Here is a 24726-nt window from a genome sequence, read left to right on the forward strand (position 1 = left end):
GCATTGAATTCCACACAGATGCGTCGGTCCACCTTTGATAACGAGCTGTTGGCCATTGTGCGGGCAGTAAGAGGGTACATACATTACACTGGACTTGCTTCATTTACCATTATCACCGACCATCGACCACTCTTGGTGCTTTGGAATATGTCTATTGAGGATGACCTAACAGGAAGGAGAGGAACGTGGATTATGGAGCTCGAGCTGCTGAATTGGATCATTGTGCATAAAGATGGACATCACCACAAGCACAATGCTGTATCACCTGACCTGAGTGAGGTGGAGTCTGCAACCTTCTTGCGAGCCAGGGGTGGGGCGGAACAATTTGGGGCACCTTTCTTCTATCGCGTTCTTGTTAGCTCTGTGTGGGGGCGGCTGATCAGGTACCCTGTCTGGCCGTCCCAGAGTGTGTTGCCTCCGTAGGTGCCTGCCTATATCGCCCATGCCAGGATCCATTAGTGGTGACCATTATTACAGTCCTTCCAGAATTAGGGGGAATTAGGGACATCTGGGAGGCAAAAGGTACACAAATAGTGATATACACACATTTCTGTTTCAAAATGGTTTAAGGGCAGATTTCTTTTGTGATAAACAAAAACTCTTGCGACTGTGTTTTTTTAAGCATGACGTCATCATGCACACCATTTTTATTGATAAAAGGCCATTTGAATGGAAACAGGCAGAATATAGCAAATTTTGCAAACATAGTTTTTTAAGCATTTTCACTTTGTCAATAACAAAACATCACGACAAGTGGATGGAAACTAGGTTAATGTGAGCGGGGCTTCAGAAACAGACAGGAGTTTGGTGCGAGCCTCTGCTGACAGTGCTGCAGACGCAAACAAGTATAAACTGTGATAATTAATGCAAATTGCTCTGGTTTCACTATAAATTATTGTGTAATGGCAAATGTTCCTGGTTCATAAACGTAGTGGCACAGAGGAGGAGACCCATGCTTTATTTCTGTGGAGTGATGAAATGATGAAACTTAATCTCCAAGGTTTTGCTTCATGAGAAACAGGGGCTTGTGGGTTTGATCAGATTATTAAAATAATGTGTGAAAATTACGAAATTAGGACAGAAATATTTTACTATTGCATAATATAACAAAATATTTTATATATATATATATATATATATATATATATATATATATATATATATATATATATACAGTATATATATGAAATATAAATGTATTTTAAATAATAATGTAAAATATGTGAGTTAAAAAAACAAGTGTAAATGTAAAACTGACCAAAACTAAAGTTGACTTAAAAGAGAGACATATTTTGAGCATTTAGAAATGTTTTTATATATAAAACATTCTTTTTCAGATCCTTCATAAGTTTTTAAAGCCTTTAAAGGAAATCACATATCCATATTTTACTATTTGATTTTTCTGTCTGAAGTTAAATATATATATATATTAAAAAAAAAGACTTCTTAAGGTGCATGAAGCACACATGCAGAAAAAAAGCATTCTTAAGAAATATGACAATTATTTGACAATTAGTCATGAAAACACTTTAAGGGTTTTCATGATTAATTGTCATATAATTGTCATATTTCTTAAGGTGTGCTTTGTTTGACAATTAACTGTCAGCCAAATTTCAGAATCGTGACATCCCTAATGGGGTTATAACAACACAGAGGTGAGTAAACAAGTGAACTAATCCTTTTAGAACCAAGGGAATGTACACTTTTGAACAGATTTTTCACAAATTAACTAGACAATCATGTCCGTGTTAAATGGCCCTAATAGTAGCAGTGGGCTTTTCCAGTGTTTTCGGATGTAGCATATGCAGTCAAATTGTGAAATATAACTTCTCAGCGAGTGCTAATTACTACTGTGTTGACTAAGAAAGAAAGCTCAGTAAAGACTATTATTTCTTTAGATAGGGATAATTTTATATAAAAAAAATAACTAAATTGAAAAGATTAATTGAAAATTAAGTCGAAATAAAAACTAAATTAACATTTGAAACATAATAACACTGGTTGTAATAACTAATGCAGCTTTCACTTTCTTTAGTCTATGTTTGAGTGTAAGGAAAAAAGCAAAAAATAACTGAAAAGTCAACAGAAAACACTAAGAAGTGTTTTGAAGGCCAGTTTTTTCTTCATAGACCTAAAGCATATGCTTTCATTCTGAAACCATTTTGAAGTTTGTTCAGCAAGATACTAATCATAAAATATATATATTAAAGGCAACAGAGGTGTTTTTGTTACATTTATATTGACAATAGTTTTTTTCTTAGTTGCGAAGGTCAAAAAAAGCTTAAAATATTGATGTTGAGTTTACGGTTACAATTTTAATTCTGATTCATGAACAGATTCATTCGGACTCAACTCTGTTATGGGCTCGGAGTCCGACACGGCCCCTTTTGGACTCAGACTCAATTGTTTAAAGACTTGGACTTGACTAAGGTGGACTCAAACCCAAACATGTAATTCATAAAAGACTTAAAAACGTATTTCCTTATTTTGAAAACATTTGGTCTATAATTGCAAAACTAGTCGAAAATAAAGTTTGTTTTAAACACCTCACGCAACCTAACCAACACAGGCTCAGCCACTGAGACTGACATGTCCAAAACAATTACCATGTTTTCAACATCTGTGTATTTAGAGTCTGTATTATAACCCGAATCTGTGTCTCCTGAGGAAGAGTCGTCGTTGTGATCAGATGTGATCTCCTATGGAGATATAACTGTCTGACATCCTGTATTTCAAATCAGACAAAACACGGAAACTAACATTGGGAGTCACACTGGCCCAGTCGATAATGTATCGGATGCCCCTTACAGATATCCAGACATTAGTGTTAAAATATTGCAAATCCACTGCCATGAGAAACCAAACAGATCCTTGAATGAAACTCTGTCAACTTCCCTATAGTGTTGATCTTGACAGCACATTTTGTTTTATTAAACTCAAATCTGGAAATGCTTTCATGGGATATAGGGAATTCACTCTTCAATATATTCAACATTAACTCTGCCATACTTGATCCATTGTTTTGCTTTGGGGCTAAAGACTTAATTTGCACTCTCACCGGAGAAACAGCCATGGTCATCAACCTTCAGAAAATGTTATGAATGTCCCGACTATTCCACACTAAGAAAAACATACATCTTTCAAACCACTCGCTTGACAATCCAATACTTGTCAGACTAACACACATCTGGTAACTACAAACTTTTATCAAACATCTGTCATTGGTCAAACCAAAGGTCAAACAATGGACATCCATTGTCAGATTTAACACATCCGGTCATTCACCTATCAAACACACATCCGGTCATTCAGTGTCAGACACAAACACTCATCTGGTCAGACATATCCAGTTATTCCTTATCAGACACGCTTCCGGTCATTCCTTATCAGACATACACATCTGTCAACAATTTTGGCCACGCCCCCTCATCAGTCAAATTGTGACAGTTGCCCTCATTCATACCTTTTTAAAGCCATCTTGTAGAGTAAGCTTTTAATATTTAAACATTTATCATTATTGCAAGGTATATTAAGCTCTTTTATAGAAAGCCTAATATTTTATTATGTTTATATTTTCATAGAAATTTTATTGCTAGAGTGAGTAAATGAAAAACAATTATTGTGCATTTAAATAAAATACAAGACTTCATCTGCAAAAAATGTATATTCAGACTCTCAAATAAATAATTTATCACGGAAACTCGATTTTGTGGATTTCGAGTTTATTCTGTAAAGTGCACTTTAAGAGGCACTGGGGAGGGACTTCATTTCATCAAAGATGTAACTTTTCTCACAGCTGATTGGATCAACATCTGTTAGTGATTTGTTAGGCAGAACCATAACCCTTCCACGTAGCAGGTTAGCCGTTTAGCATAAGTTACAATGGCAATGAACACTGGTAAAGGTCTACCTTCCTTCCGCATATTACAGTGAAAGTACATTATACAAATGGTTGATACAACAATTATCAATTGAAGGAATAACATTAAATGGAACAAATAATAAAATAAAATATTAGGCATTAAAGGAGAAAAATAAGGGGGTATATATCAAAATACCCCAAAAATGTAATTTTGAAAATGCATTGAAAATTTTTGCAAGATATTTTTTTTATAAACAAACTAATGTCTTTCCAAAGTTGTTGAGTGTATAGTGACACAACCACAAATAAATGTAGAAGAATTTCAGTGTATTTCTGGCAAAATGAGAATTTATGTCGATTACAAAAAACATAATTATAATTTGACAGGGTAAAATTTATGGATCAACTTAAAGGATATTTATTTTACTTCATTTGTGAGAAAAAAAAATTGCTGCTTGGACCAATTTCTTTTTCCAATTTAAATGATCAAATTAAATTACAGATGGGGCAGAAATAATGTTTTTGAGGAATAAAGTTCTTAGTTAATAGTTTCTCCCTTTGGTTTCAGTAAAGCAGATGTTACCAATAGGGGTGTTGTAAAGTTCAGGAAAATAAGATATAATAAAGCTTGACATGAAGGAGTGGCTATTATTTTTAAAAAGCATACAGTACAAATACCAGATGGAATAGCTCAAATAACTGTAGCAAGTTCTTTAGGGCCACGTTCACACAGAATTAGAATACAGTTGTCAGACCTGTTTTGAGTGCTTAATATGGTTATGGTCACACACAGTTCGGTTATTTACGAGAGTGACAACCGCATTCTATAACTGAACTTAAACCCAAAATCTTTCAGGTCTCACAACTGCATTCTCTGCAAACCTACAATGAGATACACGCTGCACTCTACATGCATGTGTCTTGTGTGTTTCACGTAGTGTTTCCATAAATCATGGAGACGTAAAAATGAGCTGTGTGTCATCTGAAAATTCAGCTGCTGTCTTCCATCGGCTGCTCACAGTTAGTTATGATCTGATGGATAAACTCGCGCCACGATTGGACTCTTATTTAATAACACGGTGGCAATTGTGATAAGACATGCCATTGTTATGGACATCGCCCTTTTTAAGTCACTGTCACTGTGGTTAGATGTGTTAGAATAAGGTTGTGACTTAGATGGTTGGAACTGCTGCTGTAAGCTGTTGTATAAACAGGATTTCAAGACTCCAATACGGTTGTCAATCTCCAGAGTTGGGGAGTAACAAAATACATGTTACAGGAATACGTATTTAAAATACAAAATGTAAATAATTGTATGCTCTATACCAATGATTTAAATTGTAACTGCAGTGGAATACATTTACGTTCAAAAAATATTTTGATTACTGAAGAGAATACTTTGCATTTTATTGTAATTTGTTTAATTTAATATTTAGTCCTTTCTGAAGGAATTTTTTTATCAATTTCAATCATGCGATTCAAAGTGCATTTGAACAGCAGTGAAACACTTTCTTATGATGTGTTACATTCATACGAGCAGACAGAGAAGTAAGTTTGAAGTAAGTTTGGAGCAGAAGAAATAGAAAGAAATCTTGTGAAAATTGTCAGCGTTATGCTAAACTAAATTGCTATTTCTAGCCATTTACATGTACATGTTACCAGGCACAATCATATTTCTTTTATCAAGAAAATTCACATTGGATCACAATACATTTTTTCTAATAAGACCATTGATATTAGGGCAAAAATCACTGATCTTGTTTTCTTAATAATTCTTAATAATTTTTGTATTGTTTTCCTGTAAAAATATCTAAAAATCCTTAAAATAAGATCAATTTTATTAATCTTGTTTTAGAAACAACACTGCATAAGATATTTAGGTTTTTCAGATAATGTATTTGTAACATGTGTATTTTGTCTTAATGTACTGGCATAGTTTTTATAGTAAAAAAAGTGAAAATATCTACCAGTGCAGAAGAAGTAATCCAAAGTATTTAGAATACGTTACTGACCTTGAGTAATCTAATGGAATACAATACAAACATAGGCGGAAATCGCGGGGGGGTCAGGAAGAAAAAATGTTTTAAACATTTTGCGTCCCCCCCTCCCTTGCCTCACAGTGCTTTGGTCCACTGCCTCCGCCCCTTTTACCTCACCACCGACACACACAAATTCCGGTGGCGGGAGAGAAGAACAGAGTAGTTGTGGAACTCTAGTAAATCAATGTTATTTTATTCACTTTAAACATCGGATGAAGTGATTATTTTCTCTTTAATATAGATGATGCTGAGTCATTAATAAATCATGTCAAAAAACAAATATATGATTGTGTACTTGTGTACCAATGTACTTTTTTCACTGATGCAGTCTGCTATGTTAGCGATTATAACGTTTAACGTTACCCTTGTTTAATACAGTCTATGCGTTTACCTAGCTTGTTTAATACAGTAGTATATCCCCACTCACTCACACACCCATAGAGTGTACGCATACACTACGTGATGTAACGTTAGTCTTGTAGATTAGACTAGTCCGGGTGTGCATTTAGATTTTAACGCTTTCACTGTGATTTAGTCGGTTTATATCATTTAATATAGTCAATCTAATATAATATCACACGAAGTGTGCAGTTTTTCTCCAGATATCAGCATGATAACAAATGTGATTTTGATTTTATACAAGTTTAATAAACAAGAAGTTAATATTAAGTGATGAAAATCATTTTATTTCTTTTATATGGGGACACTTTTTCACAATATTGATGTTTTTCATTACTTATAAATTTAAGTTGAAAATGTATCTTTTTAACTTAGCTTTAAATTAAGGGTGTTTGTTAATTGAAGTAATAACTTATTTTTATTTAGTTTTTTTTTTCCCTCTTTCTCGTCTATACTGATCTCACTATACAGTTGTGTTAGGGTATATGTCTAAGAGTGTAGTCATGCCTTCATTTGCTAGGCATGGTAAATGTTTTTATGTATGTTTTAATTATAACTGTGAAGCAACAACGTTGCTATTAAGTGTGATATATAAATAAATAAAAGTTGAAGTTAAGTTCAAATTCCATTGTATTTTGGTGGCTTGATTGTGTAAACAACTTATTTACAAAAAATGTATGGTTTTGAAGAATTTTTTGTTCAATTTAGTCAGCTTTTTCATTAAACCAGAAAGAAACTTTGAGAAGAAGGATAATGGAACGGTCTCCATGCTACACTAATAATAGTAGTAAGGCTTTCCTCGGTGTACACGTATCCTTGCAAGTACAATTTTGCCTGTATTATTGGTGTCCCCTTCAAAAATTGTTTATTGTCCCCCCAACATTTTGATGAAATTTTCGCCCCTGATTACAAATTACTTTTTACAGCATGTATTCTGTAATCTGTGGTGGAATACGTTAAAAAAGTAACCCTCCCAACCCTGTCAATCTCATACACTGAATGTGTGAATGTAGCCTAGGAGTTGCTGGTAGTGTTGTCAAAAGTACCGGTACTTCAGTACCAAGTCAGTACAAAAAAAAAATGTAACCAAGGTAGGAAATTAGCACCCACCAAATGTGGGTAAATCATGTGCAGTGGCTGCCACTGTGGCAGGTGACATGTAGACATCTCGAAGTGACATATGACAAGAAATGCCGTTTTACACAAAGACAGATGTTAGAAGAAGCACATTTGATTATATTTTGAAGAACAGATTAAAGAAAAGCCAGAAATGTACATGTCTGATTCACTGTGTTTAGAGGTTTATTGGCATTCGCATACACAATACGAACGGAGAAGGAACATATCATGAGTTCTCACTATTTCTTCCCTGTCGGTCATCTGGGAACACTTTGCAAGAAATGTGTTGTTTGGCCACGTCACACTACAAAGTTTCAGGTGTGACAACCGCATTTAAATGCGGGAGTAAATCCCCTATTTTTTCATTTCATGTATGTGTACGGAACACAGGACTGACTCCTGCATTTGCGATGATTGATAAGTGAAAACCATAGCAATGGTGCAGCCTCTCATGCCTGTGAATAGCACACATGAATGCCACCAGCTTAACCCATTTTGTATTTGCTATTTTTGAGCAAAGATATTATGCACCACGAATGTATTATCATCCGGCAATGTTTTGTTAGCTGCTGTTAACGGAATCACAATTTTTTGTTCGCGCACGTTTAACACCATGGAAATCTAGGCCCGCGGACGGGCCCTTAAATGTACAAAATAAAAGTATGCGATAAACAAAACAGCTGTGTGTTACATTGGTACACATGCCACATATCTTTGGAAAGCTACATTTCTTGATTTTCTATTGATATAAACCATTTTAAGATACAATCACAACAGCAGGTACAATCTATATCTTTGTCAGACCACCAACATATAAACAACCAATAACAAAATTTAGGCAACTCACCTATGATGCCTCATAGTTGTACACTGAGCCATAACTTCCCGACAAAAACGGTGTTGTTTCATTGTCAAATGTCCAAATGATCAAATCAAGTAAAATGTTTAGTCCAAATCACAGTATTACATCAATAAATATCCACAGACTCTTGTTGCATCATTTCAAAGCACCTGGCAGCTGTGCCTAATCTTTCACATATTACCGGTAATAACTTCAGTTCAGATGTAAACATTTCCTATATCCGGTATCAAAATGGAAGCACGCACTCTGACCTTTCGATTGACACCTCATTTGACCCAATAGGAGCTTCCATGTCCTGTCCACAGCCTTCAATACCCAACCACCATCTGTGTCGAGTGTAAGGGCATACCCACTTTCCTTTGTTTACTGATCAAACCAATTACATTGAAGAGTGGAAATGACTGACGCATCGTATAGCCAATGAAATTCTGAAAACAGTGATATGCGGCTTTAGTGGAGCGATTAGATGACGGCTCTGTTGTGTGTGTGCGCAAAGTTTCCTCGAGTTTACCCACTGCTGTGCGCCTCCAGCGTAAATGCATGCAGAGCTGCTTTGGAACTGTTTACACATTTGGCGATTTAAATATGGTGAAACGGACGCGAAAAACAGGATTTTCACCCCAGGATGTGATATAAGAAGGCATTCATTGTCAAAATTCTGAGTTTGGAGATGAAATTTCTGAAAACAATACAGATGATTCAGAGGCAGATGGAGAGATGAGACACGGCTCTGGACAAGTAAGTGTTTTCTTGTGTTTATAACATATATTACTGTATATTCCGCATAAATAAGCTTTAGTTTGAATAATGAATACACATTTTGTAATTACCCTTTGTCCTGTGTTTCCTCAGTGAGTGTTTGAACCGTTTGTGCGTGTTTTTAGTTCATTGTTTGTTTCAGATCTATTGACATGCTATATAGATGTTTTGTATATTTACTGTAAAATATATATATATATATATATATATATATATATATATATATATATATATATAGTAAATAAATCAATAAATATAAGTTGAAAATAAGAATATATGTTGTGTTTGAGAGTCTATTTGTTACAATGCGGGGAGGTGGGGAGGTGTAGGGCCATCTATTTGTTACAGTGCTGAATTCATGGGGGAGGTGTAGGCCCATCTCTTTGTTCCATAGTACATTGGCAAAGTATACAGTATTTACAGTAAATATACATACAATAATACATTTTTACACACTCGAAAAGAAAAACTAATATATATATATATATATATATATATATATATATATATATATATATATAGAATACAGAAAAGATGGAAAAGTTGTGTCTAGCTTTGTAAATTATATTTATTTATTATCCCTCACTCAGCAAGCGGCCACATAAAGTGGAGCAGCAGGACAGCACCTCATCAAGAGAGGAGGGCTTTCAGAGAGACACTTGCTGAGGAGCTGGCAGAGTTGGGGTCTCAATCCACAGCCAGACCCGTATCTCCTGCTCCACGAAGAGCACATCACAGGCCGTTGCACATCACCCAATCTTGCACCGCTGGTCGTCTGAAGTGCAGGCAGTGTCATGCAAAGACACCAGTGAAGTACTCTCCTGTGTTGTGCCTATGTGCTTTGTACACAAATGTGACTGCTACAATGACTGGCATGTTGCTAGAAACATGTACAATTTTATAATGGTTTGTAAATACTTTATGTAAAAATTAATGTAAATAGTTTGTTGTGTATTTGTTATATAAACAAATTGTCCACCATAGCACTAGTTTTGACTCTTTTATATGCACAACATTTAGTTTCAAGAAGGGAAAAGGCACTCTAATGTGTTTATGCATCAGTTACTCTGTGTCAGCAAAACTAATAGTGGATCTGGATATGGAATATGATAGCTCTAAGTGTCATCTTTCATTAGAGCCCAAAATTATGACTGTACGTTGAAGCGTTCAAAAGTTGCAGCCTTTTTGTCCTAGGTTTCCAAAGTGACCTTTTGGAGTATCCAAAAGGCACTTTTGTAAAACGCCTGGGTGTACCCTTAGAAAAACATGTGTAAAATATTCATTTTTTTATGATATTGTTATAACATTTGAACCTGGACTAGGTAAGGATTCATGCTGTGATCCCATTGTGTTCTCAAGCTAATAGCTACAAGTTATAGTCATCTGCAGGCATCTGTATGCAAAAAAAATTTCAGGCGGAAAAAGAAAATTCTATTTCATTGTGTTCAAACTTCTATTACTCAAAATCAGTAGCACTTACAGTAATTCTGACTGCTGGAGAAAAAACTTCAGAGTGTCCCCTTTCAAATGTGACCAAAACCATGCATGTACTCCAAACGGTTCAAGAACAGCTTTAAATTTACTTTGGGTATGCCTTGATTAGGCGTTTTAGGCTAATTTTACAGGATTGGGAAGAGGCCCAGGTATACTTTGTTTTTGTGTGTTACGGATCGCCTTGGGCCTGGTCGACCATGTTGTCTTTGTGATTATACTTTTCTGACCATGAATGAATAGGAATGCATTCGACGCATGAGCACTACATCTACTTTTGTGTCTTTGTGACACTCTTTTAGGACAGTCAATGGCCAGCGCATGTGCAGAGGAAGCACAGAGCCAAGGACCGCGTGCTCACCGTTCACTTTGCCAGAGATTTTTTTGGCTAGATGTCGCTAGTATCTGTATTTCTTGTTGTTAGTGGTGCTGTCACTCTAACGTTATTGGTTGGCTGCACAACTGGCCGTAGGTTTAGAAAATATGGCGCCGGTGAGGTCGGCTGCCGTCATGACTGCTCCGAACACAATTTGCTTTTTTTTCTCTTGCGCTTTAAGATATTTTAATCTTTCTTACTTCTCAAGATGGATATTAACAATTACGACAGAAATACTCTTATATCTGTTGGTCTACAACTTACTTACCCATTTTATCACCGGACCCATGCTGGCCAAGCGAGATTCTAAGGAAGAACAAAGGACACAACCAGAAGCGGCGACCCCGAGGGAAACAAGCCGGCATGAGGAACAGGCTGAGGACTCATGCCCAACGCACTCCCCTGCCTAGTATTCTGCTAGATGGATGACCTCAGGGCCAAGGTGAAGTTCCAAAGGGACCTTAGAGACTGCAACCCCCTCTGCTTCACTGAGATAACCCAGCGATTCCGGACCACACCATCTAGCCGGCCAAATTCTTTTCGGTTTTTGCGCATGTTCATGGACAGAACAATGGAGTCAGGAAAGTCAAGGGGAGGTGGTGTATGTCTGATGGTTAACAACAGCTGGTGCGACAGTGCAAGCATAGTTCCTCTCTCACGTTCCTGCACACCCAACCTGGAGCTTCTCACCATCTATTGTCATCCTTTCTACCTTCCTCGAGAATCAGTATCAGTACAAGGTCCTCCCCTTTGGCATGTCCCTGTCTCCTCGCGTCTTTATGAAGGTCACAGAGCCAGCCCTTGTCCCGCTCCGAGAAGCCGGCATTCGCATACTCAACTACCTCGACGACTGGTGTGATTGTCACCCCCGCCTGCCGCCAAACATTCAAACCCTTGACAGACCTCCTTGCTGGACGCATCCAGATTGGGTTGGGGCGCCGTGTGCAATGGGTATGCAGCTGCTGGCCATTGGAAAGGGGCCCCGCTTTGCTGGCACATCAACTGCCTGGAGTTGCTGACTGTTTTCTTTGCCCTGTGGCATTTCTCCCGCTGGTTTAGGGCAAACACGTCTTGATCAAATCAGACAGCACCACCGCGGTAGCGTACATAAATCGCCAAGGCGGCGTACGCTCCCGCCACATGTCACAACTCACCCGTCGTCTCCTCCTTTGGAGCAGTAACGACTCAAGTCGCTGCGTGCCACTCACATCCCCGGCAACCTCAATGTGGTAGCGGACGCGCTGGCACGACAACTCTTGCCCAGTGGGGAGTGGAGGCTTCACCCCCAGTCAGTCCAGCTGATTTGGGAACGGTGCGGCAAGGCTCAGGTAGACCTGTTCGCCTCCCGAGAGACCTCCCACTGCCCGCTCTGGTATGCCCGAACAGAGGCTCCCCTCGGGGCAGACACACTGACACAAAGCTGGCCCACAGGGCTGCGCAAGTACGCATTTCCCCGAGTGAGCCTTCTTGCTCAGGTGCTATGCAAGGTCATGGAGGACGAGGAACATGTCACTCTAGTGGCTCCCTATTGGCCCACCCGGGCTAGGTCCTCGGACCTCATACTCCTCGCGACAGCCCCTCCCTGGTAAATTCCCCTGAGGAAAGACCTTCTTTCTCATGGACGGGGCACGCTCTGGCATCCACACCCAGACCTCTGGAACCTCCAAGACAGGCCCCTGGAAGGGATGCGGAAGATCTAGCTGATCTACCACCTACTGCAGTCAGGTCAGTGCTCTCATTTCTGCAGGAGATGTTGGAGGGGAGGCTGTCCCCATCCACCTTGAAGATGTATGTAGCTGCTATCAAAGCCCACCACAACGCAGAAGACGGCAAGTCTTTGGGTAAGCACGACTTGATTATTCAGGTTTCTTGGAGGTTAAATCCCTCCCGGCCAAGCCTGTTCCCCTCCTGGGATCTCTCAGTGGTCCTCTTGGGCCTTCAGAGACCCCCCTTCGAGCCGCTAGAATCAGTTGGACTCAGGGCCCTCTCCTGAAAAACAGCCCTGCTGATCACGCTCGCCTCCATCAATAGGGTCGGGGACCTGCAAGCGTTCTCTGTCAGTGACACTTGCCTGGAGTTCGGACCGGCAGACACCGCGGCCGGGCTACGTGCCCAAGGTTCCTACCACTCCCTTCAGAGATCAAGTAGTGAACCTTCGTTGCTGTGTCCGGTACATGCTTTGCATACCTACTTGGACCGCACACAGAGCTTTAGATGCTCTGAGCAGCTCTTTGTCTGCTTCAGTGGACAGCGGAAAGGGAACGCTGTCTCCAAACAGAGGCTCTCCCATTGGGTTTGTGGATGCCTATCGCCTATGCACCCAGACCATGCCCCCCCTTGCGGGTTCGAGCACACTCAACAAGGAGTGTTGCGTCCTCATGGGCACTGGCCAGAGGCATCTCCCTGGCAGACATATGCAGAGCAGTGGGTTGGGCAACCTTTGCGAGATTATACAATCTCAGGGTAGAGTCAGTCTCATCCCGTGTTTTCTCAGGTCCGAGCCACGCTCACGGATTGACCGGGTGAATCGCTTGCACCTAGCACCTTTTCCCTCGGCTTAGCTAATACCGTGCGCTTTTTCTCCCAGGAGAGCCCACTCGGCTCCCTGGATGACTCCTCCCTAGCCCTGTGGGTCCACAATTTGGCGGAGGAATTCGCTGACCCAATCCACTGTGGGTAATCAGATCTACCCTGTACTGGAATAGGTGCTCCGCAGGTTAGGGCTCCAACGTGGACATTCCACCTGTGTGTATTTCCCGCTGTACGGTCTCCTTACGAGTGGACCCGCATCTCCCTTGGGCAGTTCCCGCTGCCCCCCGGTCGCTGTGTCTATAACAACTCCTCCTCCCTCCAAAGAGGCAGGATCTACCACAGCGCCACATCCCACATGTGACCTAAAAGCCCATGTGGTGTATTTCGCCATCTGCAGTCTGATACAGCTGGTCGTTTTGGCACGTCAAGTACCTGCCCGCTCCTGTGTCAGCAGTACATGTGCACGGCTCAGCACATGGCGTGATTTAAATTGGACCCCTAGTTTCTTCAACACAACATCGAAGTGAGCGACAGACGGGAAATGTCTATGTCCCTCCCTGATGGAGGGAATGAGACGTTGTGTCCTCCCGGCCACGTCACTGAGCCGAGCCACTGTTGTGGCCGGACCATTTCCGGCACCTCAGAAAATTCCTGAATGAAACAGACGCATTTCCCCGCCTTTATACCCATATGTCCGGGGGCGGGACATGCAAATTCTGTCTGCCAACTTCTCATTGGCCTTTTTTCATAGATCAGAGGTATATTTGGCGCTCAAGAGAGACCCTTAGTGTCAGGGAATGGAGGTTACATACGTAACCTAGACGATATGTATGCAACTGTGGTTCTGTGAATTCCAGATAACTGCCAGAGTTCTTAGTCACTCAGAATGTGTGAGAAAGACCTCTGAGGTGGACTGCTGAGCTATCATGGTGTATAGCAAGATGCCAAGCACACATATCTGAAGGTGAAATAACAAAGGTACAAGCTGATAATTTTGCTCAAATGTTGCATTTGTGCTTAGATTAAATCTCAGTTGCATCTGGGAGAAACAGTATATCACGAATCTGTGGTTGTATCAATCTCTGAAAACTTTCTTTTTCTCAGGTGTAAAAATCACTAAATAATTCCACAAATTGACATCAGCCCTCAACATGCTCCAAGTGATTAAGGGCTCAGTTAAAACTGTTCCTGTTAAACCCATTTCATGTGTTCCGACGGTAGTGGGCACTCACGTAATTGTAAGCAAAGACGTACATCTGAGTCCGTGAGATGGAGGGAAGTTAGCAAGGGAAGGGCATAAAAATTTTAAGTGGAACACAGCCCAAGGAATGTTACACAATTTTTGACAGCAATACCAACAATTGAAGAAGTAGAACAACTTTTAATTGAGAATAATTCACATTTATTAATAATAAGATGTAAACCTGAAGCTTTAGAGAAGAATTGGAGTATGTGCAGTGGTAATGGGATTTGCGAAGGATCTTTTCAGAAAAGAATATTTCAATTAGTTGAAAGGGGGCCTAGATGTTAATTTAAATGTTCATCATAATCAGGGGGGTCAAACACTAACACTTCAGATTTTGATTCGTTGAGCTGGTGAAAGTTAACTGTTAATCATTGTTTGATATCATTAAGACAATCAAACAGAGAATTTAAAGTAAAATCATCACATGGCTTCAGCGGTAGATAAAGCTGAATGACATCAGCATAACAGTGGTATGCAATGTTGTATTTTTGAGAGATTGAACCTAATGGAAGCATATATAGATTGAGAAACCCCACATGAGATGGGCACAGAGCAGGCGAAGAAATTCCCAATTTCAACAGCGAAGGTTCTCTTCTTCAAATAGGAAGAGAGCCATGTAAGTGCAGTCCCTAGAATCCCCACCCACTGACTTAAGCACTCTAAGCGAATACCATGACCTATAGTGTAGAAGGCTGCACTAAGATTCAGTTTCCCAAATCGTCTAGATTACGTATGTAACCTCTGTTCCCCGATGGAGGGAACGAGACATTGTGTCGGAGAAGCGAAACTAGGGGTCTCTCTTGAGCGCCGATATATACCTCTGTTCTATGAAAAAAGGCCAATGAGAAGGGGCCAAACCTGGCTGGGCCTCTTTTTTCTCTATGTTTCTCACATAGAGCAACTATGGCCGGGGCCCTTACATGCATTAATGTAGGGGGTCTTACCCCGTTTCCTATTCTTTCAGGGGGAGAAGACCCTGCGGAGACCACACCTACCCTGCAGGGGAGGCAAAGAGTGGCGAATACATCACATGGCCGCTTAGGTCCTATGTGGGAAAGTTGGCGCGGTAGTAGATCCAGGCTCGTGGAGGGGGGAAGCTACAGCACGGCGACCGAGGCAGCTGGGACTGCCTAAGGGAGACACGGGGTCCGCTCGTGAGGGGACAGTACCGCGGAATTACACACAGGGGGAGTCCGAACAGGAGGCCTTAACCTGTGAAGCACCTATTCCAGTACAGGGTAGATTGATTACCCATAGTGGCTTGGGTCGGCGAGTTCCTCCGCTGAACTGCAGACCCAAAAGGGCTAGGGAGGAATCAACCAGGGATCCAAAGATGGGGTCTTCTGGGTACAAGGCGCACTATTTTACCTCAGCTGAGGGAAAGGGCTCTAGGCGCAAGCGATTCACCCGGCCAGATCGTCAGCATGTTACCGAGTTCTACGGGCTCGGACCTGAGAGAACACGGGACGATATTGACTCAATTCGAAGATTGTAGAATCTCGCGAAATTGTTAGGTGTTGCCCCCCTGCTGCTCTGCAGATGTCTGCTAGGGAGGTGCCCCTGGCGAGTGCCCATGAGGACTTAACACTCCTGGTTGAGTGAGCTCGGACCCGCAATTGGTCCCATGATTATTTATTAGAAGCTTGCATGGAGTGTCAGGCAGAGGAGGGAATTCTTCCTAAATGAGCATGATTCCTACTGAATCATAATCTGGCTTGTGGTAAACTACCTACTTTCATGGTACCTAAAACCCAGGGTTCATGCAACCTAAACTGAAACTTGGCTAGTCACCCTGGTATGGGAAAGCATGCTCAAAATAAAGATCTTCCCAGACCAAAATAATCAATCCAATTTTTTTCTATATTTTGGGATTGATCAGCATAAAAATCATAAGCATCAAAAGGAAATTTGCCTCATTTTAGCATTCATGACAAATCATTATTAGAGATAACCAAGCAAAAAAAAATCTGTTTTCACTGTTATGTTAATGTGACATCAAGTCTGCTTATGATTAACACAACAGGTGAAAATAAACTTTCAATGAAACTAAATAAAATAAAAATTATTTGAGGATCTAAAAACACATGGAAAATAAACAGTAAATATCAAGATTATATATAGATTTGATTAAATAAAGCAGTGGAGGACAGAGTCACCCACAGGCCAAATTATTTGTATTGTTTTAAACCTTGGTGTAAACACAGACAGCGCATAAACCAAACATGTCTTCTAGAGTTAATAAAGTCCTGGATCAACTTTATAGTGGTTTAATGACCAACTCTGGGGTAAAACAGGAGTAAACATGCAGTCATTGCTTGTGGCTCTTTAGATGTAATAAGCTTTATGAAACCCAAACATTATTACAAAGTAAGGCCTAAATAAAAAAATATATGGATAATTTAATATTAATTATTTTGCTTCTCAGTCAAATCTGTATTAATGCACCATATATTACAATAATTAATAGGAGAATTGGAAAAAAATAAATTTCCTTTTTACCTCTAATATACAGTATATTCTTGCATCTTTGGTTTCTTGGGGAAAAAAATTCTTAACATAAAATGTCATTAACTTGTTACCAGCATTTAAAAATGTCTTGCTCCTGTTTATCGGTTACATTCAGAAATTAATTTCTTTTGTGTGTGTGTGTGTGTGTGTTTGTTTTTTTGTTTTTGTTCCTTCAACAATTCTTTGGTCAAACTTTGGTCCCTGGTCACTTGTAGTTGTCTTTGCATTTGAAGCTGGGATTCTGAGAGGGTATTTTAACATTGAAAAAAATTACAGAATTCACACTACAGTATGTTTGAACAATCTGTTTAGTCCAATCAATATTTTGACAATTGTCCAAAGAAATGAAGCCATCCTTCCCCATAAAACATGCAGTGATTCTCTGTTCTGGATGTTCAGAAATATGCTTTTGGTGCCCACATTTCTTAATGTGCAAATTAGCATCTGACCTATCCCTATGGCAAAGTTTTTGTTTATTCCTGTTAAAAGTGTTACGGCACACCTTCCTTAGTCTAGTGGTATGGGAAGGTGGGTAACAAATGTGTTGGAGAGAGTGCAAAAGTGATCCTGCCTCCAGGCATAGGCGGAAATTGCAGGGGGGGGGGTCGGGACCCCATCTGAGGGTTGTACCCCCTAAAATATCATTAAAATATGTGTATTGTAAATAATATAATGATATATTCTTAAAACAATTGTTTAAGAAATAAAATAATACAAATGCAAACGGGGCAACAACAAAAAAAAAACCTTGGTGTCCCCTTCAAAAATTGCTCTTGAGAATTGTTATGTTTATTGTCCCCCCCAACATTTTGATGAAATTTTCGCCCCTGCCTCCAGGTCCCAGAGCAACCACTGATGACAAGAACGTGTGATATAGTAAAATATAACACATTTATTAAAGAAATAAGTGGAATAAATGGAACACTTCAGGAGTGGAACCGGCCAAAATAACAAACAAAAGACATTCTTCCTACAGGGGTTTAGAAAGTGACTTACCTATCAAAAAGCAAAAGAAAAGAAAACACAAATGACTTCTCTAACTCCCTATCTATATAAATAACCAAGAGAAAACAGAATCCTTTAAAGTAAATGGCATCCACCTCCCTACTAAATGATCCCACAACACAAACAACATAAATAGATTCAAAGTATAGTAAAACTTGGGTAATAAACTTGTGTAAACAATAAACAACTGTAAATGACAATTTGGTTAATCAACTGACAAGACTGTTATCCTTTTCACATTAACACAACAATTGTAAAGCTGGGACGAAGCGATGAAATGCAGGATAAATTATTCTCTGTGTGCCTTTCTCTTACTGGTGAAGAGTTGTGGGCCTCTTGTACTCTCCTTTCCTGGGCTGAGCCAATCATGGGTGATGAACTACAGGTGGGCCACATTATCCTGCTTAAATGGAGAGCGAAAGTGACAAGGAAATACACAGGGAGACACAACACACAATAAACCACATTTAAATATCACTATCACAATGTTATAATATACGTCCCATGGGACGTAACAAAAGGAAATAGGAATCTTTTGACCAGACATTTGACAAGCTGTGCAACACATATTTTTGCATGTATTGTTTTGGGTTTGCCTATTGAGTTTGAAGTTGAGAATATGTAGGGTACAACGTGGCTTAAGGCTCCCTGGGGTAAAAGTCACCTTATTTTCTCTCAAAACAGTAAATAGCATAAAAAACTACCACAGACTGAGTGACTCCAGCCAGGTCTCCTAAGCAACCAAATTGGCCTGGTTTCTAGGGAAGGTAGAGTCACATGGGGTAAGCTACTTGTGGTCGCAATAATGTTTGGTTCTCGCTCTCGGTGGGGCGCGTTGTGAGTTGTGCTTGGATGGTGCAGAGAGTAGCATGAAGCCTCCAAACGCGCTACGTCTCGGCGTTAACACGCGCAACAAGCCACGTGATGAGATGCGTTTTTTGATGGTCTCAGACGTGGAGACAACTGAGATTCATCCTCCACCACCGAATTGAGGCGAGTCACTACACCATCACGAGGATTTAGAGCACATTGGGAATTGGGCATTCCAAATTGGGGAGAAAAAAATACACTACCACAACACTTTCCCAAACACCTGTTTGTCAATTTAGAATGCAAAATTGTCCTGATCATTGTGTATTTTGTCTAAAGGTTGATTTTCAGACAATTTGATCTAATATTTAATCATGTTTTAAATATTGCCAAATTATGTAGCTAATGAATATCCTGTAAATTATCAGTTTTTTTAAGACAATATACTTAGTTGTGATTTTATTTTATTTTATTTTTTAAACAAAAACAAACATGTACATACATTTATATGCTCAGATATACATTCTCATCTATGTGTACTTATAATCATACATATTGAGCTCATAAACATATACATATGTATGAACGGTATGTAAACACACGAACATACACACATGTAAACACACGAACATACACACATAAAACTAAGCTAAGTCAGTTCCTTCAAAATGTTAACCATCCTGCTCCAGCAATTCACAGTACCTAGGCAAACTATATTGTAAAACGAAGACAACCAATATCTGTTCATGTTGGTATCTGGCGCAATCCATGATTGTAGAATACTTTTTTTGGCTGCAGTAAATCCTGACATCTTATTTGTCATTTTCTAAATGACAAAATTATATAAAAATTTTATATATATATATATATATATATATATATATATATATATATATATATATATATATATATATATAAAATTATTAACTCTCCAATAAGTGACAAGATAGTATTTGGGGTAAAACACCCTCTTTTGCAGAGGCTAAAGGCACCAATTAAACATTCTTAAGTGGGGGGAATAGATTTGATATGCAGAATGTTCAAAGTGGGCTCACATTGACTGATCCATTCAAAACGGAGATGAATTTGTTTATAGAATACTTGAGATGTAATGAAATGTCACATGTAATTAAAATGAACAAGAAATTATTCAAATTATACCTACTGTCTGGGTGTAGCAGAATTATTTTAAATATTCCACTGAAGTGTTAGGAAACATTATTTGGCAAGCTCTTACAAATTCTTGCAACTGAGATTTAAAAGTGCCATCAATTTAATTAAGGTCTGCACTAGGATGTTAATTATACTCAGCTTTCAGTACTTTTTTCAATTTGTGCTTTTCTAAACAAAAGCACCAAACTAAACCAAATTTTAATGGGTAGCTTTCAGTTCTTTTTTCAATGAGTGCTTTGCTAAATAAAAACATGATCAAATTTTAATGGGTAGCTGGATTCAAGTATATTTGTATCATTCTGCCATCAGGGTCATCGTGCACAGAACTCAGGACACAGTCACACCAGCCCTCTCAGCAGCATGTTAATCAGGTGAGACTATCTCAATACATTGTAGACTAAACCAGAAAAAGGCTGCAATAAAATGTTATGTAGCGATTTCATTTGGTGACAGCAGAATGGCCTAATTTCCACATTAATTACCTCTGTTCTATGAAAGACAAAAAAAATCCCAACAATGTTTCTGAGCTGTGTATATCCACTAGTGATCAGATTCTGCTAGATTATAGATTCTGCAGATCTGCAAATACTCAAGATTTGCATTAACAACAAAACATTTTACTAACACATGGACCAATAGTTTGAATGGTTTTGCTTTTAGCAATGATTATATTATTTTTTGTTTTTTACAGAGACACAAATTCAAAAGGTTATGACACCGACCCTGAGGAGAGAAGACAAAAGGAGCAAACTTCTTTCTATTCCAGAGATCAGAGGTAAATCCTCACAAATATGATATTATTATATAATTCAATTATACAATTTAATTTTTACAGCTGAATCAGTTGGTCATTCATATATATATATATAAATAATTGTAGGAAGGAGTAGTATAATACATAAAGATCTGAGCATGAAACTGAAGGGTTATAGCAGGGGTGTTCAAACTTAAAAAAATGGAACAGAATTTGCCCCTTGAAATACATAGTATAATCACTGGGTATCGCTATTAAAAACACCCAAATCTCACAGCCCATCATCAACTAGTTGCTACCAGTTTCATCCACTGCTTGAGTTCAGCAGGAGTGCAGAAAACTCCAGATTTCCACTAATGAAACTGCATGCAAAAGAATGATGTGTTTGTTCTTTTACTGATATTGTTTTTGATACTGCGCCAATGCATTCGTTCCTGTCCCCTGAAAAAAAAGTGATGCATGAGCCATCACTATTGTGTCGTGAGCATAGCAAAGATCCCTGGACTATTTTTTTAATTAGTGCACTGTAAGTTGCTTTGAATAAAAGCACCTGCTGACTTATCTTGTGGATTGTACAAATGTCTAATGAAACTGATAACATTAATACAAATCTAAAATATTAAGCTCTGTCTAAATTCAACCTTTTTAAATAGGACTAAAAGTAATGGTCATTCCTCTTTCAGAAATGGAGACAATACATCCAATCCTGTGACCACCACAAAATTGAGGTAAAAGCACCTCTTATAAAATAAAACTACACTAAAACATAACAGAATATATATATATTTGTTATCAGCATTATTTATACATGTATTATTTATTGTGAGAATATAAAAAAGTTGAAGTTTTGAAATGAGTAAACCAATAACAGATAAATAATTGACCTTCCTTTGCAATCTTGGTTAATGTTGAAACAGTTAATATACAACAGAAAGGGTCTTTATGGTGGTGTGGCCAAATCTCTGAGAAATTATGGACCAACCTTACCTTGGATCCTTAAAATTCCCAAAGCATCATGTCTTGACTTGTGTTTTAGAGCTTTGCCCTCAACTGGCATCTCATCAACCTCTATACCTCTAACTGGAGATAAACAGACTGATGCTGATATATTGGCCTTTGTCAAAGCCAGACACAACCTACTAAACAGGACAGGTATATTATACATCAGACACACACACACACACTTGTTTCACTATATAAGTGAGGACATTTGTTGTAAGTTTTTGCCTTAACCTGTGAAGAATCACTCTCAAATTCTTAGGTTTTGATTCCAGAAAATTAGTCTTTATTATTACAACCAATAAAGTCGAGTCATTCTGCAGAGTAACTGACTAACTCTGGGTTCCGTTCACTTAAATACATCTCCTCAAACAAGGTTGGGCTTATCCTTTTTTTTAAACATGCATTATCTATCATCCTCAGACTCTGGTCTGACCATATTAGGAAGTAACAGAACCACCTTTGGAAGGGATAAATTCTCCCAGCAGTCATGAGAGCCCCCTACGTAATGCTTATTCTGCACACACCTTCAAATGTCACACATATATGGAACACACATTCCAATATGACCTAAGGCCTTCATGCACACACAGTAAACTGTATGTTTGCCTGTCAGATATAACTGTGGTACAAATCAACAATGTTTACATTGATTATACCTGATAAAATCTCCTACATATCCCCCCTTTGTGACTTTTTAGAGTCACAGCCCTGAGTGCAGTTTCATAATTCAGCCGCTTTAGCTATGCTATCTAGTGACTCAATTAAGTCTCACCATTGCACTACCAATGACCCCATTATGCAACCGCACTCCGGTGGAGATTACAGAATGAAAACATCTCTACTCAAATTGTTTCAAGAGCAGAGTAAAAGATTCTGTCTCCATTTTCTTTTAATATATAAGCATGTTATAATCCTAAATGTCCAATTGGTTCAGCTTGATTGTGATGGTTCAGCTTTAATTGTGTTTGCCATAGTCTTGTGGCATACATATTCAAACCATCCATCATATCATTAAAGTGTAATGTAGATGTCTTCAACCCAGATACATTACGTATCGTAGAGGGTCACCCGTTGGGGAGAGGTTAGGCTAGCACTTTCACCCAGGGTATGGCTCATCTTTTATTCATCTTCTTCGTCTTCATTGGAGGTACTTGACTACTCATCCAATGTTTGTGAATCCCAATTTGGTTTTTTAATCCAACCCTGCTGTCTACTATAACTCTCCCATTATCTTGACATCTTAATAATTCCATTTAATTAACTGTGGCTTTAATAACTAGTGACCTTAATAAAGGCAGCATACAACAAATACTAACACTCCTATTACTATTGCAATTCCCAAAAACATTCCTAATTTAGCAAACCATGCTCCCCATGCTCCTAACTTTAAATCAAACCAATCCCACATTTGATTATCTCTTCCAGCATTTGATTTAACTTAGGTTCTTAAGCTTATTAACTTAATCATGACTTCACTAAATGTTCCTCCTGGTGCGGTATTGTTTGGTATGAAAGTACAACACTGATCTCCAAACATAATACATACACCCCCTTGTTTTGCCAGTAACCAATTAAGAGCCTGTCTGTTTTGCCATGTCATTCTACTTGTTTCATGTACTTGCTCTCCTAAAGCAGATAAAGCATCATCAGTGTAATTAATAAATCTTTGTTGATTATAGTAAATATAATTGATCCACTCTGTATTCTTATTTTGTGTAATCCAAATGAATATTGATTCTAGCCCTGCTTTGACCTCATTTCTAGCCTTAAATTCATTAGGTATACCTCTAGGTTGACCAATTGAGTCTAAAAACACATTAGGGTCTGTTTTATACGCTCTTTTCGTTCTGTTCCTTTCTTCCTTTATGAATTGTCCTGCTTCCCACTATGCCATTGTAATTTCCTGAATCAATCGTACTCTAACACATATCCCTTTCCATCCTAGTGGTAAAGATGCCATAAGTTGTTCTTTTCCACAGACCCAGAAAAAATCTGCCACCACTAGTATTTGATCTTCATATAATTCTATTGACGGTAATGCTATAGTTTGATTCTCACACTTTTCTTGATAATTTGTATTCCCTTTCTCAATACTTGTGCTTGAAGTTCTGGGGCTCTTACAGGTACATCTGAGTTCCAAGCATTTGTTTTATCTAGGTTCCATGTAGTAGCACATTGTCCCATAAATTCTCCCAAATCATGAACTCCTTCCGGTTTACTATAACACTCATACTCTTGGCTATAATCTATGTCATACCATTTTGGGATTTCTACCTTTCCTTTTTTTAATTTAATGTTTTCTTTTATATCCCCATATCTACACCAATCTCCCAATGTGGTTTATTGAAGTGATCCTTAAGAATGGAATTTCCTAGAAATGCCAAACATTCTGCTGGGCAGTATGGTCTAACATGCTTTCTTAAATGACAAAAGTTTCTATTAAAGTTGGCACACTTTTGATAGTCATGCTGATTTGGAATTACCGTTACCTTATTTAGGGGTGATTTGGAGCATAGTAGGCAGATTTCCATACCTATTTCTTTTGCTGTAAAAGTTGCCCATTCATACCATTCATTATTTTGTGCTGTTTCCCATCTAATTTCCTAATATTTCCATTACTATTAATCTTATTTTCAATGTTTCTACGTTGTTTTGATATCTTTTGTGTTTTACCTAATTCTTGATTTTTTTGCGTTATTTCTGAATCGCTACAAGGTTTGACTGAGGGCTGAAAAATCAATGATAGGGAAGTCTGGTTGACTTCCTGAGTAATAGTGTTGGCTGTGGCT

The 24726-nt window shown here is 38.6% G+C and overlaps 1 protein-coding gene across 2 annotated transcripts in view; it reads left to right on the plus strand.

The window, feature by feature from the left end:
* kif6 (kinesin family member 6) overlaps positions 1-24726 on the plus strand; it is a 482085-nt gene that overhangs the window by 407095 nt on the left and 50264 nt on the right. For both annotated transcript variants that reach the window (XM_052153424.1, XM_052153425.1), the window contains 4 exons: positions 20491-20552; positions 20873-20956; positions 21619-21663; positions 21972-22087. In XM_052153424.1, coding sequence (XP_052009384.1) covers positions 20491-20552; positions 20873-20956; positions 21619-21663; positions 21972-22087 — 307 coding nt within the window. The remainder of the gene's footprint in view (positions 1-20490; positions 20553-20872; positions 20957-21618; positions 21664-21971; positions 22088-24726) is intronic.

This window comes from Xyrauchen texanus, chromosome 22, assembly GCF_025860055.1.
Source record: "Xyrauchen texanus isolate HMW12.3.18 chromosome 22, RBS_HiC_50CHRs, whole genome shotgun sequence".
NCBI classification, from domain to species: domain Eukaryota; kingdom Metazoa; phylum Chordata; class Actinopteri; order Cypriniformes; family Catostomidae; genus Xyrauchen; species Xyrauchen texanus.